Here is an 18,509-nt window from a genome sequence, read left to right on the forward strand (position 1 = left end):
CCTGAAGGATCGCCATCTTGCTGCTGATTCCAGTGCAGAAGCCAGACTGGTGAGGACCAACAGCCCGGCAGAGGTGACAAACTCATTATGCAGGATAGAAACTACCCCCTACATGGTTCCCCCCCCCCCAAAAAAGCAAGGCAGTAATAGGGCGATAGTGTACTCTACAGTCTGGGTCCATTGAAGCCTCCATATTCAAGGCGGCAAAGTGTTGGCATTTTACGAGGCTCTGCTTCACTATGTTCTTCTCATCCAGAGTGTAGGCAGAGTAGGGCCTGAGTCGGCAAGGCCCACCCAAAATCGGTAAATGCCAACTCAACAGCGCTGTGTGGGCAATTACGGATGTTACTGTCATTGCAGTGGGCCCAACTAGATTAGCTTCCGGCCCCCCTTGTTAGACAATCCTGGCTACGCCTCTGTGAATCCCATCCAGGATGGAGCAACATGTGACCAGGCCCCGAGTCTGGACGGTGAAGTCAGCCTTCGGGCGGGGGTCCTCTTGCATGTCAGTATGGGTGCGCACTGCATTGAACCTTCACCCACTGTCACTTAAGGGTAGGAGACCTATGATTCATCAAAACTCACTATTTCTGATGTTTGTAGAAGGTGCGTTTTCGAACAAAGCAAAAAAAGAATTACTAGCACACGAAATACAAATGGGTGGCTCCTTCTAATGTCATGCTTGTCTCGGTCTCTCCTTTCCAGTTTGAAACCGTGGAACTGCTTTCCGCCACACAGCTGTCCAGCCTGGTGGTAGGATCAGGCATTCTGACGAACAGCAACATGATGGATGCAGAGATCAACATCCGGGCAGTGATGACGTCACTCAGCCATAAAAGCTTCCATGATCTTACAGTGTTCATGCAGGACTTCAGCATCCGCATCACGCAGGTAAGAAGAGCAAGAGCACCCGCCTCCCCCTGCCTCCCTCCATGCTCCCACCTCTCCCTGACTCCCTCCATGCTCCCACCTCCCCCTGCCTCCCTCCATGCTCCCACCGCTCCCTGCCTCCCTCCATGCTCCCACCTCCCACTGCCTCGCTCCATGCTCCCACCTCTCCATGCCTTCCTCTGGGCTCTCACCTCTCCCCGCCTCCCTCCATGCTCCCACCTCTACCTGCCTCCCTCTGTGCTCCCACCTCTCCCCGCCTCCCTCCATGCTCCCACCTCTCCCTGCCTCCCTCCATGCTCCCACCTCTCCCTGCCTCCCTCTGTGCTCCCACCTCTCCCCGCCTCCCTCAGTGCTCCCACCTCCCCTGCCTCCCTCTGTGCTCCCACCTCCCCCTGCCGCCCTCCGTGCTCCCACCTCTCTCTGCCTCCCTCTGTGCTCCCACCTCTCCCCGCCTCCCTCCATGCTCCCACCTCCCCTGCCTCCCTCCATGCTCCCACCTCCTCATGCCTCCCTCCACGCTCCCACCTCCCCCGCCTCCCTCCATGCTCCCACCTCCCCCTGCCTCCCTCCATGCTCCCACCTCCCCCTGCCTCCCTCCATGCTCCCACCTCTCCCCGCCTCCCTCCATGCTCTCACCTCTCCCTGCCTCCCTCCGTGCTCCCACCTCTCCCTGCCTCCCACCGTGCTCCCACCTCTCCCTGCCTCCCTCCATGCTCCCACCTCTCCCTGCCTCCCTCCGTGCTCCCACCTCTCCCTGCCTCACTCCATGCTCCCACCTCCCCCCACTTCCCTCCATGCTCCCACCTCTCCCTGCCTCACTCCATGCTCCCACCTCTCCCTGCCTCACTCCATGCTCCCACCTCCCCCCACTTCCCTCCATGCTCCCACCTCTCCCTGCTTCACTCCATGCTCCCACCTCTCCCTGCCTCCCTCCATGCTCCCACCTCCCCCTGCCTCCCTCCATGCTCCCACCTCTCCCTGCCTACCTCCATGCTCCCACCTCCCACTGCCTCCCTCCATGCTCCCACCTCTCCCTCCCTCCCTCTGTGCGCCCACCTCTCCCCGCCTCCCTCCATGCTCCCACCTCTCCCTGCCTCCCTCTGTGCTCCCACCTCTCCCCGCCTCCCTCCATGCTCCCCCCTCTCCCTGCCTCACTCCATGCTCCCACCTCCTCCCTGCCTCACTCCATGCTCCCACCTCCCACTGCCTCCCTCCATGCCCCCACCTCTCCCTGCCTCCCTCTGTGCTCCCACCTCTCCCCGCCTCCCTCCGTGCTCCCACCTCCACTGCCTCCCTCCGTGCTCCCACCTCCCCCTGCCGCCCTCTGTGCTCCCACCTCTCTCTGCCTCCCTCTGTGCTCCCACCTCTCCCCACCTCCCTCCATGCTCCCACCTCCCCTGCCTCCCTCCATGCTCCCACCTCCCCCTGCCTCCCTTCACGCTCCCACCTCCCCCGCCTCCCTCCATCCTCCCACCTCCCCCTGCCTCCCTCCATGCTCCCACCTCCCTCTGCCTCCCTCCATGCTCCCACCTCTCCCTGCCTCCCTCCATGCTCTCACCTCTCCCCGCCTCCCTCCGTGCTCCCACCTCTCCCTGCCTCCCTCCGTGCTCCCACCTCTCCCTGCCTCCCTCCGTGCTCCCACCTCTCCCTGCCTCCCTCCGTGCTCCCACCTCTCCCTGCCTCACTCCATGCTCCCACCTCCCCCCACTTCTCTCCATGTTCCCACCTCTCCCTGCCTCACTCCATGCTCCCACCTCTCCCTGCCTCACTCCATGCTCTCACCCCCCGCACTTGCCTCCATGCTCCCACCTCTCCCTGCCTCACTCCATGCTCCCACCTCTCCCTGCCTCCCTCCATGCTCCCACCTCCCCCTGCCTCCCTCCATGCTCCCACCACTCCCTGCCTACCTCCATGCTCCCACCTCCCACTGCCTCCCTTCATGCTCCCACCTCTCCCTCCCTCCCTCTGCGCTCCCACCTCTCCCCGCCTCGCTCCATGCTCCCACCTCTCCCTGCCTTCCTCTGTGCTCCCACCTCTCCCCGCCTCCCTCCATGCTCCCACCTCTCCCTGCCTCACTCCATGCTCCCACCGCCTCCCTGCCTCACTCCATGCTCCCACCTCCCACTGCCTCCCTCCATGCTCCCACCTCTCCCTGCCTCCCTCTGTGCTCCCACCGGTGGTTGGTGGCTCTTTCCTTAGTTACAACTTTTCACATTAATTTTCTGATGGCTGATTTAATGTGGTTTCAAAGCAAATAAACAACAAAACAGTCAAAAACAGGAAAAGAGGATAGGAAAAGTAGTAGGGGAAAGAAAAAGCCTACACACAGAAATAAAAAGGTGACAACGCACAGTAACAAAGTCCGTTGTGGGGCAGAACACAAATGGGAAGACAACTCTGTCTTTCTATGTGTACACGGATTGAGTTTCAGAGCATCTTACAAAACATAGCAGTACTGCCAATGCAGCCAACACCTTTGCAATGAAAGACCTTTGGCTTATAGAGCAGCTTCAGGAAAAATAACACAACGTGGCAATTTAAATCCGGGACTCGACTATGCAAACCCAACAAAGTCAAGACCCCGATCTATGCAACGGAAGCTCACCCCTACGATTCAGTGGACCCGCAGGTCTCCCCATGACTCTCTGTGTGACCTGAGTCAAAGGAAAGCGACAACAAACTGCTGTCCCAGCAGCTCCCTGCGCCTTCACTTCAGGGCGCAGAGATCAGATTTGAACATGAATGGAGGCCAGGAGTCCTGGGTTGCCCTTTGGTCTTTCAGAGTAGAACAGGTAATACTAGTAGACCCGCGGTATGGGGCACACTAAAGGTCACCTCAGCTGCACAGACCTCCAAGTAGGGGCTGGCTCTCGGACACTACAAGGACCAGCGGTTGCAGCATTGTTGCTCTCGAGTTCTACTTACTCACAAAGGCTGACCAGTGCTTACCATCTTACGAGCCTCCGGTAGCTCACACTGTGCTTGGTCTGGGATCACTTTCCCATCAGAACAGTGTCAACACCAAGATCATGTTTCTCCCCCATAGCAAGCTTTAGGTGGGTGGGGGGGGGGGTGTGAAAGGAACAGAAAGGGATTAGGAACCTACATTTGATAACAAAGCCGCATGTGCTCAGTAATGTCACTGGTTCCATATGGGGAGTAATATTGGGGTTGGCATATTCTAAGAAGGGAAATAAGGGCACTTGCGGTCAGGGGGAAATGTAATTTACCCATAAGCGCTCCATTTGATTAAGGGTGGGATTAGAAATGTGGATCTCCAACTCGGGTCCTGAACCTTTGTGTGCATGGATCTGCCTTTGCAGTACAGGGGAGGCTCGCAGGCCTGCACTTGTGACTTGTAGAGCGATTGCTTGCCAGTGTGGTGCAAAGCCGCAACAAACAATATTTCTCAGTATAAACCCGTCCGTAAACGTCTTCTCTTACGTTGTGCTAGACGCACCAAGGCCTCACTCAGCTGGGTCAGGCAAATAGAAGATACATAAATACAATTATTAACTGTAAAAAGGAAAATACAAAAGAAAAAGGGAGGAAAGAGAAGAGAGCAAAAAGCATGATTGCACTAAACCGGAACGAGTTAAACGGGCTCAATCTAAAAGATAATGGGCCTCATTACGCGGTTGGAGGTAGCTATGCCGTTTATATACCGGCATGGCTACCCCCAAACTCGGGTCCGGCTGCGGGTCCCACAAAAGGGGAATTACCGGGCCATTCCGACCTCGGCGGGCCCGGTAATTCCCCTTGTGTGGGACCCAGAGCCGGAACGTCCCCATTCCCAAATGGGAATGGAAAGGATGGTAGCAGCAGTACCGTTCATAACGGTACCGTTGCTACCATCCAGATCTGCTCGCGGGTGCCGCTCTGCACGCCTGGTCTCACCAGGCGTGCAGAGCGGCCTGGTCTCAGAGCGGCCTGGTCTCACCAGGCGTGCAGAGTGGCACCCGCGAGCAGAACTCGTAATTTGGCGGCATGGTAACAACAGCGGCGGTAGCACTAGCAGCGCCGTTGTTGCCTTGCCGCTACAATCGTAATGAGGCCCAATATATCAAGCACTAATATCAAGTGCACATTGAGGAGGAACACATTCCCACCAGAAAGATCGTGAATCGACTACAAAGAGCAAAAAGAAGACAGTACATTGAATAACTGGCGCACCTAATAAAAAGATGGTGGACATATTCTCCTCTGTCCCTCCTGATATGCCCCCAACTATTGATAATACTGTTATGACGTTCCATCCTGAGGAAGATGACTTTGATGGGGATGTGCATTCCGTCACACCCATTCCAAGTTTGAAATCTTGCGGATCCTGTACAACCTCTTCCTGCAACGATGAATGATCTTCCTGCAAAGGACCCTGTTCCCTCACTGCCACTTGTGCATGATTTCAAAGGTCAGCCTGCTCAGTCGCTCGGGCTTGAGTCAAAAGAAGCTACTAGTCTTTATTCCCCCTTAAATAGGATGTGATTCTCTGATTGGCGGGATTCCACTGATATGATATTTCGGCTAATCAGAGGACTGGTAATCCCTGCACACTCTCTGATTGGTTGGAATCCTGGTATTTAGCAATCAGGTTGCCAGAACTCTCCAGGCACCAAATTGACCGGCATGCAAAGCCTTCCATCCAATCACAGGTTGTCTCTGCTCCTGTTGCCCCACCAGTGAAAAAACAGAGAGAATTCTCAGAATTCTGCCCGAAGTTTCTTTCATCCCAAATTCTGACCACATGATACCCACCCTGAAAATGCTCCACTGGCTTCCAATCAAACAGAAGATAGCTGTCAGTACCATCTGCTTGGCCCACAGAGGCTTAGACCACTCGGCACTCAACATGATAAACGTGATGAGGACATACCAGCCTACCCGCCCACAAAGGTCGGCATCCCAAAGCCATTTGTATCCCCGACCAGTGTGATACAAAGGTTTAGGGGACCCCAATGCATGCCAACAAAGCACAAAATCAAGCCTTTCAGTCAAGAGCTTGAACTCAGCCTCACCTTTGCATTCCGCTGATGCGTGTCCACCTGTTAGGGTAAATATTTGTTCTGTAATCTCCTTCCATTGCAACCGAAATAAATATGATAAAGAAGACCGATTCAGATTTTATCCAAATGTTCCGTGCTCCTTTAGGCAAATATAACGGTTGTCCTTGAAAATATTCGATGTATAATGCTGAACGCCATCTGGGAGGAGCTAGCCCCGCAGTTCAGCGGGTTTGCATCCGGCGATTACGATGACTGGTTCGGTGGAGGACTGAGACTGCTCACGCCCTGCATCACAACCGCACAGATTGATCACCTTCCTGCCACCCTGGTCTGCGGAGAACGTCACACCGTGTGAGTAGCGGTTCTTTCCGGTTGGCATATGCCAGTGTGTGAGGTTTATATGCATCTTTTTGAGGGCATGCTTGCTTCTGTCTATCCGCTGGTGAATGGCGGTCTCTCTGTTCTGTCTGTGTGAGGATTTGAGTAGATCTGCCTTGTGTGCATACGAGGACACCGCGTGTGTGTGTTTGCATGAGAGGTGTGCTTCTCTTTTTCAGTACACATCTGCAGGAATCTGTATATTTGATTTAGAAGTGCAACAGGAAATGGTTCAGCCTTTTCACTGAGGAGTATACAGAAGTCCATTTCGCCTATTAGCTCCATATGTGTGTGCACTACGTGCAAGGAGGCCTGCTGGCACCGCACTGTGCAGTTTTGGGGGGGTTTGTTAATTGATGGTTAAGTGGTTAAAAAAGAAATGGTGAATACTTGTGAGAGCGATAGTCCAGGCAGTGGAAAAAACACATGAATTTGTGAGTATTTATTTATTCATATTTGTAGAGCGCGCAACAGCCCGCAGGGCTGACTTCGCGTCAGCATGAGTCTGTAACTGTGTGAGTTTGCCCACTGAAATGTGGCCTCACTCTGCAGCTGTTGATCCTTGTAACTTAGCTGCAGTCAGCAGGTGCAGGATAGGCTTAGAGGCCTTAAAGAAACCACTGTCATGTATTCATGCCAACAACGTTGCAAGCCACTCAAACCATTTCATCGCACCAGCACCCACCAAACACCTACTCGTGGACTCGTTCAAAACATAGGCCTGGCCACCAATAAAAATGAGACCCACACTCGTGAATCGTATTCACGGATTTTCACTAAAAACTGATTAGTATCTATGGTCACAGTTTTGGTAGCATTTCTGGCAAATAGTGGATTCTAAACCCCATTGGGTCGGTAACATTTCAGCCCCAGCTAGGACTATGTGTTCCTACTCAGGAAGTCAGCAACCATGGCGACCCTTACCAGGCGCAGGAGAGACACCATGATGGATCCCTCTGACAAAGTACGAAGGGGATCTGGAATAACCTTGCTGCATTTCAGGAACATCTAGAACCTAGAAGCCATTACATACATCAATGCGAGGGAAAAAAGACTTGGACATGCTGCACACGTGAGATTCTCTGAGACCATTTCTGCTGACAGGTAACTCAGTCTTAAAACTGGTTCAATCGAATTAAAACACCTATTCTACATGCTCTACCCAGAAAACATTCCTAAGAGAGCGTACCATATTCAATGAGAGAGCGTACCATATTCAATGAGAGAGCGTACCATATGCAATGAGAGAGCGTACCATATTCAATGAGAGAGCGTACCATATTCAATGAGAGAGCGTACCATATTCAATGAGAGAGCGTACCATATTCAATGAGAGAGCGTACCATATTCAATGAGAGAGCGTACCATATGCAAGAGCTAAGAAATTCCATGACCGGCGATTTAGATGCTGGAGGCAGCTCCAACTTCCAAAGAAAAGACACAGTAAGCACTAAAGGCGCAGTAATGAGTCCGGCTACTGATATTGTTAGAGAACATCTTCTAAAATACGAAAAGGGCAAAAAGAACCTGGCATTGACTCCTGATCATGCAGCAGCCCCACCAGCTGTCTCAGTCACACATCGCCAACAACCCCAGACAAGAATGACACAACTATGCAGTGCCACAATATCAGTCATTACAAGAACTTCTTATCAACTGACCCGTTAATTATCTCTATGGATGACCGTGCACCCTGAACAAACCATTAACATAAATACCTTCATATCATCACAACATTGCTTGGCCATCCATTCTGACCTTAAGCGAAACTGAAGGTTGAGAGCTTGGAGGTGTTGAAGCAATCTTAACCGTTGGCTTTGATCTGGGCAACCATCCCGGACAAAAAATTTTCAGTCTGCCATGTCATTGCAGAAGATTGAAAACCATATGCAAATCAGGTTTGGTCCCACCTCAAAAGGGGCAGTCTAGCCCAAATGGCTTGATCCTATCCCTTCTATACTAGAACGCAAGCATCCCCAGGCATGTATCAGCCTCATCAGTCATCGTCATTGAGGCGCAGCTTGGTTCTCTATGCACATCGACTGCGCGAACCACCAAACGCAATGGCATTCAGAATCAGAACTTCTCCTGAGATCTGTGCAAGAAATACAGGAAAAGGGTGACACGCCGGGAAGCGACCAGAGCTCATGCAGCATCTAAGCCTCTGTAGGAGAACCTAAAGTCCTTTTTCCAGGAAAGAGTCGCCAGCGTGAGGGCACGGATCAGGATGTCTCACCCATCCACACAATCTGCAAAAAGAGGTCACGGATGCTTACCCCCCCACCCAATCCACCTTCAATGGTTTCACAACCATTCACATGCCCCATAGATCAAAGATCCTGTCTTCCTTCCGGAAAGCGCCCTCCGCACCGATATCTGAAATGCCATATATCCCTCTTGACCTTCGTAATCCATGCAGGGTGATGTAGACGCTGCACTCACTTTTGCGTGGGATGTTAAATAGCGCCAAGTTACTTAAATGGGAAAGAGTTTCGGATGCTTGTTGAGTCACATAGACACTGCCCAAGGAGTTGTAAATAATCACTATGACCGATTTGTTTCTGTCCTTCCATTTTCCAGGAAATGACCCTGTGTTGGTAGCTGTCATGTGTTGGGTGGGTGCAAAGCAGCAATAATATTGGACCACCCGTGTATGCTACTGCCTTCTGGAATGCATGTGATAGTGGACCAAAGTGAAGTGCAGACATGAAAAATGGCGAGGCCGTCCAAGCTGAAAGAGTTGCTTGATCTCACAGCTTTTCCGCAATGCCAGCCTAAATCCGATGCCTTCACTTCTGCCCCCTACAGGTGCTGATGGTACCACAGCACCCTAGGATAGCAACAATAATGGCTCTGTAATGTTGGCTTTTTGGATGTCTTCAAGGATACCATTATAGTTTCTCTCAAGCATCGCTATCAATAGCTTCACCTAACACTGCCTTTCAGACTGCCTCAGTTGCCGGCTGTTCTTTTAGTAAATATTCTTACAAATGTGTGAATGTTTAGGCCTAATTTCACTGGTTCTTCCCGGCAACGCGCTAGACAGGACTGACAAAAATGCTGATACTTTGTAATAGGATCAGAAGAAAAATGACTACAATTTTATTTGGCAGATAATGATAAGGCTGCCTGTCCTTATAACAAAATTCCTCAATTAACACTTTCAGCATACGTTCCATGAGAAGGGTAACCTCTCAGCACTTAACCCAGGGCCCTACAGGACTGGGCGCACTTGTTCCCCCTCCCCCTCCCTTGCACTTGCATCTGTACACTTGCATAACTTGAATTCACTAGGCCTAGTAAGTTCGGTCGTGTCCCCCCCTTTGATACACCTCATGCACTTGCACTAGGAGAAATGCCGTCAGGCCTAGTACGCTAGTTACTTTTTTGTCAGATCATTTGGAAACCTCAAGGCCTAAGAATAACTACTGTATTCCCTTGCTCCCTTCCCACTTTGAAGCGCTTTGAAGCACATCACCTGCGTACAAGGGCTGTGCAAATAAACAATTACAATTACAACATGTTAAAGGACTTGTCGCTTCCCTATGCCGCCAATGGGAGAGCTTGTACCTACCTCTCAGTTCAAATGGGAGCATTCTGTCATTTTCTTTAAAAACATGAAAGAAATCATTTGTGGCGCCCCCACACCCACCGAATACCGACAATTGACAATATGTAAATATGCATATTAGCCCTCAAAGTGAGCCTCCAAATTGTCTCCTTTGGGGAGCTCGGAGCAGACATTGTCGAATGTATCTTTCCCACAAGAAAAAGCTGATGGCGGAAACCTGACATCGTTCAGCGGAGGCTGCATCCTGCCTGAAAGTAAAGTCATGGCCACCTTGTATCACGGCACAGTAGACAATATAACTCTGGGAGAAAAGGAGAGAGAAATAGACGCAGAGAGAGAGAGAAATAGATGCAGAGAGATATTTCATTTTCAATTATTTGTAGTACAAGGATAAAATGTGTTATTTCAGACAGGAAGCAGCCTCACCTGAACAATGTTGACATCCAGCCATCTCTCGATTCTTGCTACTTTGCAACAGTTGCTACACAAAGGCAAGGGTTCCTTCTGAAATGGCTGCCCACGGGTATCGATTTGAGGTGTCATGTGGGGGATAACTTGCATATCTGCATATTGTCAATGGCAATTCTTCGAATTGCCGTGAATGATTACCTCAATATTTTCAAAAGGAAATGATGCTTTATAACACTAAATGCTCTCATTCTTTCCCAGCCTACATTTCAATGGTGATATGATTACTAATATTATTTTAGGCTGTGCCTTCTGAGCTTCTTTGCTATTTTGCTTCAATATCACCTACGAAAGGTTTTTCATGATACATTCAAAACAAGCATTGTCCCTGACAACCTAAAAGATGCATGGGTGATCCCACTGCTCAAAAAACCCTCTCTAGACCCAAGTATACTCACAAATTTCAGACCCATAACCACTGTCCCGTTCCTACTCAAGATCTTGCACCGTGCAGCATACTTGCAGATTCAAGACTACCTAGAATCAAATAATCTCCTTGGTCTACGGCAGTCTGGATTTCGCCTGAGACATGGGACCGAAACGGCCTTGTTAGATTTAAAAACCCAAATCGAGGTCCTGAAGGACAAGGGTAAATTAGCTATGTTACTCCTACTCGACCTCTCTGCAGCCTTCGATCTGGTCAATCACCAAATCCTATGCAGGCACCTGCACTCGGCCGCCCACTTCTTGGCCCCAGCCTCGGCATGGATCAAAACCTTTCTGAGTAACAGATCCATGAGGGTCATCTCCCCTACAGCACCTGCTGAGCCAACCCCGATCCTCTGCGGCATCCCTCAAGGATCTTGTGTGTCCCCAGCGCTCTATAACGTTTTCACCAAACCTCTCTTTGATGCACTTCACTATCTGGGTGTCTCCTACACAAATTATGCGGACGACACCCAGTTACTCATACCCATCACGGGTGACTATCTAGCTGACTCCAAGGCCTTTAACGACATCTACCTGGTCATTCAGGCCTGGCTGGCCCAACACCAACTATGCCTCAATGATGACAAGACAGAGCTCCTCATTCTGGGCTCTGCACAGCGACTAAGCAAACTAGACCCCTCCTACCAGTCTTTTAACATTGACGGCAATACCATCAAAGTTCTAAAAGCCACTAAAACTCTATGCTTCTACATTGATGCCTAGCTAACAAAGCCCCCCCCCCTACCTTAGTAATCGGATATCACCCCACTCATCAACTAGACCTCAAAGAACTGCCCAGACCCATTGTCTTTCGATCCCAAGATTCAAACTCCAAAAAGCCGGGGGCACAAGTTTCCCTGTCCTCGCCTCCAAGCTGTGGAACACCCTCCCTATCACTATCAGATCTGAAGACTCTTTCAACTCCTTCAAGTCCAAAACGAAATCCTGGCTTTTCAACCAGAACTGAGACATTTCAAATATGCTTCCACATACCTCTGCCAGATCCACACGTTCTATTTTTTTGCATCCAGTGTCCCACCTCGGGCTACTCTCGTACCCAGATAAATCAGCATCTACTTATGTATCTATGTTCATAATGCTCGCTCTGTTTATAACATTTTGTATTGTATTCATGTATATATTGTATGTATATTATATAAGTCTGCATGTAACCCCTGCTTAGTAACATGTACATAATGTATGTATATATATATAACCTCTGTTTGTAACTACTTCACAAGTAGCGCCCTGATGCCTCCGGGCCTGATGGTGCGCGTTATAAATAAACAAAATACAAATTCAGGGTTCAGAGGAGTAACCTGGAGGATTGCGCTCCATGCCGCGATTAAATTTGTGTTCGATTTTGAAGGCTACGTCGCCAATTGACACAAGGTTCTTTCTCTATTTCAGCATACAAGGATTTAGTTATTCGTTTGCACATATGACTACCTCTAGCCGAAAAGTTGTGACTGAATGGATTTTTGGCATCATGAACAGCACAAGTAAGTCATTTCCATTGGCATATTTGTCTTAAGTATACTTATGAGGTAGTCGGAGATCGATCGTCAAAGCCCACTCCTCAACTCTATCTCCCACACATTTTCTCGCTCTCTTTCCCTTTCCCCCTTCACTCTCACCCTCGCTCTCTGTTTCTCTCTCTCTCTCTGTTTCTCGCTCTCTCTCTTTCTCTCTATATCTTTACAATTCGAAGCAATCTAATATGGGAACAGTTTGTTCAATATCACATGTATTTCTCTGCCCAAGGAAGGAAGTATCCAATATGACCAATTTGTGGCTGCGGCCATTTCTCTGCTGAAAAATGACTGACCTGCAGGCAGAGGCGTTGATGGGGGTGCTGAGGGGGCTATAGCCCTGGGTCTTTTGGTTGTAGCCCTGTATACGTCAGCGGCTAAAACCGAAAGGCTAGCTAGCCCTGAGTCACGACTGTCCCGACATTAGGGTATCCCCAGCTCTTTTCCACACCAAGCAACACCCCTACTTGCAGGAGTTGTTAAATGGTGTACTTGCGCATACATTATGCTAGTATTTGAATTGCCGACTGAGCATAAACGCCACTTCAAAGTTGTCTCAATGCACACCTGTGACACTAGGGAGATGTGACTGGCAAGACCTCCTATTTGAGTCACTGGCAGAGGTTGGAAACTATGAATCTGGGGACAAGTGTTGATTGGCTGGTTCCTCGTATGAGGATGCACTTAACATAAAGCCTGCACATTAAGGCCAAGGTTTTCCAAGGGATATGCTTATACATATCTACATCTCTCCGTCCGTCCGTCATCCAGCCATCCGCAGGGGTCAGCCTTTCTCTTCTGTTAGGCAGTCAAATCCCTAAGTTGTTTTTCTTGACCCAGGGGACCGGGGGGGCTCCATCTATTCCTGGATTTTGCATTAAGCCAGATGTTTGCTTCTGCGGAAGAACTGGTGAATCTGTGACTCAAAACACGTATCCACTGAATTGGGGACTGCTTGGAAACAGAAAAAAACCCAATATGCAGAAGTTATTAAAAAAAAAGTTCATTCCTTATGCCTTCTGGAAAGCAATGGACCAGTTGTGCCGGAGCATGGGGCTCGGTACTACAGGAGAATGTGAATCCCGCTCAGAGGCGTTGCTGGGCGGGGAGGGGCTGAGGGGTCTTTTGGTTGTAGCCCCACATAGAAGCTCAGCCGCTACAACCAAAACGCTATAGCTGGCCCCAAATCCCACCAGTCCCGACATTAGCTTAGCCCCGGATCTTTCCAGACCTAGCAGCACCCCTGTGATTCCCGCTCCTGCTTGAAGGGAGTGTCACGCTGACAGAATAGTTCAATTTGGGGGGAAAAGATTCAGTATTAGAATTTTTCTAGATTTGAACTGCACTTCTATCTGTGTTGGTGCAGAAAGGACAGAATGCCACATAATACATGGATTCTGCTTTGTTGCCAGTGTCTGCCTCCCTTCCTGTCGGTCTCTCTGTCCCCTCCCTTTCCACTTCCCTAGCGGTGTGTCCCTGTGATCCATGCTATAGTGTCTTTAAAACACATACATTACAGATATGGACAATGAAAAACCCTTAAATGTGCTTTGAGTCGGCTGATGTGTAAAAGCACCTAGATAGCGTCCAATCGCCAGTGCTTATTTTGTAAGAAAATAATTCCTGGGCCCTAATATTTTCTAGCACACCTGTGACAATGCGGGTGGGGGGTTCCCCGCCATTGCTACCACCACCAACAGCTGAGCACCACAGTATTGGCACATTTGAGGTTAAACTCCAGCTCACGCCTGCTCATTGGGGTTGAGGGATGCTCTGGCTATCATTACTTCGTAATCCATCAGAGTCTGAGACAAAAAGTGCCAGAGCTCAGAAATAAGTGCCAGGGTTGAGACCTGGCAAACACCCCCACACATCAAGCACTTTCCATTGCTGTAACTTTTCACGGCCAATACCTGTGAAAGATTTACCGCCCTTTTGCAGTGGCAAAGCAGCTCATGCCGAGTATGCTGCTTTTGATGATGCCTTGTAAAAAGAAAGGCCAGTTTGGCCATGTCGGGGGACTTACCTTACAGCCCCCTGCTAAATAACGAAGAGCACCCTTCAGAAAGAGCACTTTGGGAACTGCTTACACCATGCGTGTCCTTTCTGAAGGATTCTCCTGATTTTCCACATGGAGTGCAAACAGGCACGTGAACTGAGATGGACCCCAGGATCCCTTGCCTCTTTCCCTTTCATGCAGGAAACTGACCATGTTTCACAATTTAAAACAAAACAACTAAAACTCCCACTATGGAAAAGTGAGAAAAGGACCTCCTCGAAGTCCCTTCCTCCTTTCCATGGTGGACATTGAAGAAGGATGGGACAAGCAGGCCCAGTCGAATGAGCAGCAACTACAGAGGATGGCCATGGGAGAAAGAGGTACGTTGATAGGGGTGTATTACGTGGAGTAAGGGGGCATTGCAAGGAAATGTGGGATGCGGCAGGGGTGACCGATGCCAGAACCTTGGAGGCAAGGCTGAAGCTTACCGCTTCTAAGTGGGATTGGAAGGGGGGCCAATGCCATGATGTAAGGCCTGCATGCAGAGATTTCTAACTCGCAGGGAGTGACATCAAAGACTCCACCTGGCTGATTTTAAATAAAACCTGCGTTTGGAAAGTGTGTGCTTCACCTTAAACTCATTTCCATTTTTTCAGATTTAAACTGTACCAAGCTGAACTGGTTGATCGACAATTTTGGGATCTTCAGTGAGGGCCTTACTGTAGCAGAGATAGTATCCATAAATCCAAGCTTTGATTTGGTAAGAGGAACTTCTTAATCCAAAACTGTGCAAAGGTAACCAATGGAAGGTTGTAGAGATCTTCACAACGTGAGGGTTGAAACTGACTTTGAAGATTAAAAATTGTGCTTTTCAATCATGGTATTGGAGGAGAAGGGGGTGGGAGGAGCTGTCTGACTAGGGGAGAGAATTATAGATGATGCTCTTAAAACGCATGTTTTGGTTCCCTGCTGTTTGGTACATTGATGTGTTTTTGACTTGTGTGCTGCATAGCATTGTGTTTAGTCTTTTGCCATTAGAATGGTCAAGCTGTTCATGTGTAGGCTCGCAGGATAGAGAACGGAGCGAGAGGGCGTGCCATTCCAAGATGGGCACCCACACAGCACAGCAGGTGCAGGAGTGATAAGCACTATCCCCTCTGTTGTGTCAACCTAGTTTTGGCTCAAAGGGCTCTAGAGAGGGTGTGCCTGGACGTTCATGGAGGGTCCGGGAAGAGTATGATCAGATGTTCAAGATGAGAAACCGGAACAGCCAACAACATAAATGAAGGACTACCCGCTCGCAACGCACCCCACCCACGCATGTTGCCCTTCAACCCCCCACAATCCCAACGCCACTTCCCCCACAGCATTTTCTTTTTATAAAATGTATGCATGTTCCTACAAAAGGAGCTATTGCTCTGACTGATATGACAGGCCTGTCTGTTTGTACCTTTCTCAACGTGACTCTGTGGCACAACCAGTTAACGCCATGTAGGTGGTACCTGACAAGTTGGGTGTTCACGCCCAACCCGCCTCATCAAAATTGTGAAAATGTTACGATGTAAATGTACTTTATAATTATTGTCCAAAACCGAGACTGTCACCCTCGCTTTCCCCAAAACCGGAAGAGGTTTTTAAATTTAAAAAACTCTCGGAGCGTGGGGACAGAGCACCCAATGCCAGGACAGTCCCAGCAAAAAAGGGATGTTTGGTCACCTTATCCCGGAAGCATGTGGTAGCCACAATGAGCCGTGGGACTAGGCCCACATGGACAGCTTGCTGCCCTTGCTGGCTGCAGGAAAAGCTGGCAGGCAGTGCTGAAGGGCCAGCAGAGGTGCTGCGCGTAGCCCTTGGCAGTAGGGAAGTTTCATCTTGGAGGCCATTTGAAGGCTGCCCCAGGGATTGCTACCTATTATGGGAACGGAAACGTCATTGGCCATCAGCAAGCCCGGGGCTCTCCTGGCACCCCAAACATCAGCTGCATCTCTGCCCTAATGATCACAGCCGAGAGCAGACCCACCACTCCACTGGCTGCCCATAGAAAAAGCAAACGACCCCCACCAGGCCGGGGGGACATCGGATAGCGACCGACACCCACCGCCTCTCTGAGGTGGCCTGGCACAACCTTGCACATCTTACTTAATTCCGAAGACACACTCAAGCACGCAGGGGTCACGTGGCACACCCACAGACAGACCGCACAATTGTAGTACTCCTATGCTCTAGACCCAGCTAGCCTTGTACGGGTCTGTGAGTGCTGACATTCCCAGGACACAGGGTGCACAGACAACATACAGGGCGAGGCCAAATCACACATCGATCTCCCAAGGGTTGGGCTCAAGGCAGAGGCAGAGGAAAATACACAATGCCCCCAGGGGGTGCATATAACAAATAACATCACCCAGACAAAATGCTCTGGCCTGCTAGAAATGTACGGCACAGAGTGCCCCCATGGCAGACACACTAATCACACATTACCTGCACCCTGCGCCTTACTTCTCAGAGTGCGTCCAGTAGCTAGCAACCCAGCAGTGTATGACAGAGGGGGCGCCACATTGCATGGACGGCAGTGGCAAGGGCAACCATGGATGACATGAGAGTCCTTTGAAAGGGTGACTGTTCCAAAAACGATTGCTCTTTTAAAAGGTTAAATGCAAGCACCACCCAAAGATGAACAGAGTGGAGAGTGGCGCATTACAGAGGATAAATGCAAGAACTTCCAATGCTGCGCAATGTGATAGATTGCACGTCACAAAGGATAACTGCAAGAACTTCCAATACTGCACAATGTGGAATATTGCACGTCACAAAGGATAACTGCAAGAACTTCCAATACTGCACAATGTGAAAGATTGCACGTCACAAAGGATAACTGCAAGAACTTCCAATGCTGCGCAATGTGGAAAATTGCACGTCACAAAGGATAATTGCAAGTACTGCCAATGCTGCGCAATGTGGAAGATTGCACGTCACAAAGGATAAATGCAAGAACTTCCAATGCTGCGCAGTGTGGAAGATTGCACGTCACAAAGGATAAATGCAAGAACTTCCAATGCTGCACAGTGTGGAAGATTGCACATCACAAAGGATAACTGCAAGTACTAGAACTTCCAATGCTGCACAATGTGGAAGATTGCACGTCACAAAGGATAACTGCAAGAACTTATAATGCTGCGCAATGTGGAGGATTGCACGTCGCAAAGGATAACTGCACGCACTACCCAAAGATGAACAGAGTGGAGGGTTGGCATTACAGAGGATAAATGCAAGAACTTCCAATGCTGGACAATGTGGAAGATTGCACGTCACAAAGGATAACTGCAAGAACTTCCAATGCTGCGCAATGTGGAAGATTGCACGTCACAAAGGATAACTGCAAGTACTGCAAATGCTGTGCAATGTGGAAGATTGCACGTCACAAAGGATAACTGCAAGAACTTCGAATGTTGCGCAAAGTGGGAGATTGCACGTCACAAAGGATACATGCAAGAACTTCCAATGATGCACAATGTGGAAGATTCCACGTCGCAAAGGATAACTGCACGCACTACCCAAAGATGTACAGAGTGGAGGGTTGGCATTACAGAGGATAAATGCAAGAACTACCAATGCTGCACAATGTGGAATATTGCACGTCACAAAGGATAACTGCAAGAACTTCCAATGCTGCACAATGTGGAAGATTGCACATCACAAAGGATAACTGCAAGAGCTCCCAATGCTGCACAATGTGGAAGATAGCACGTCACAAGGGATAACTGCAAGAACTTCCAATGCTGCACAATGTGGAAGATTGTACGTCACAAAGGATAACTGCAAGAACTTCCAATGCTGCGCAATGTGGAAGATAGCACGTCACAAAGGATACATGCAAGAACTTCCAGTGCTGCGCAATGTGGAAGATTGCACGTCAAAAAGGATAACTGCAAGAACTTCCAATGCTGCGCAATGTGGAAGAATGCACGTCACAGAGGATAACTGCAAGAACTTCCAATGCTGCACAATGTGGAAGATTGCACATCACAAAGGATAACTGCAAGAACTTCCAATGCTGCACAATGTGGAAGATAGCACGTCACAAAGGATACATGCAAGAACTTCCAGTGCTGCGCAATGTGGAAGATTGCACGTCAAAAAGGATAACTGCAAGAACTTCCATTGCTGCGCAATGTGGAAGATTGCACATCACAGAGGATAACTGCAAGAACTTCCAATGCTGCGCAATGTGGAAGATTGCA

At 49.6% G+C, this 18,509-nt stretch overlaps 1 protein-coding gene across 2 annotated transcripts in view; it reads left to right on the plus strand.

Annotated features, from left to right (window-relative positions):
• Positions 1-18,509, plus strand: part of LOC138569361 (uncharacterized) — a 309,424-nt gene that overhangs the window by 111,476 nt on the left and 179,439 nt on the right. For both annotated transcript variants that reach the window (XM_069647278.1, XM_069647279.1), the window contains exons 14-17: positions 706-891; positions 6,040-6,245; positions 12,151-12,242; positions 14,928-15,031. In XM_069647278.1, coding sequence (XP_069503379.1) covers positions 706-891; positions 6,040-6,245; positions 12,151-12,242; positions 14,928-15,031 — 588 coding nt within the window. The remainder of the gene's footprint in view (positions 1-705; positions 892-6,039; positions 6,246-12,150; positions 12,243-14,927; positions 15,032-18,509) is intronic.

Source organism: Ambystoma mexicanum, chromosome 2q (genome assembly GCF_040938575.1).
Source record: "Ambystoma mexicanum isolate Mex_15411 chromosome 2q, UKY_AmexF1_1, whole genome shotgun sequence".
NCBI classification, from domain to species: domain Eukaryota; kingdom Metazoa; phylum Chordata; class Amphibia; order Caudata; family Ambystomatidae; genus Ambystoma; species Ambystoma mexicanum.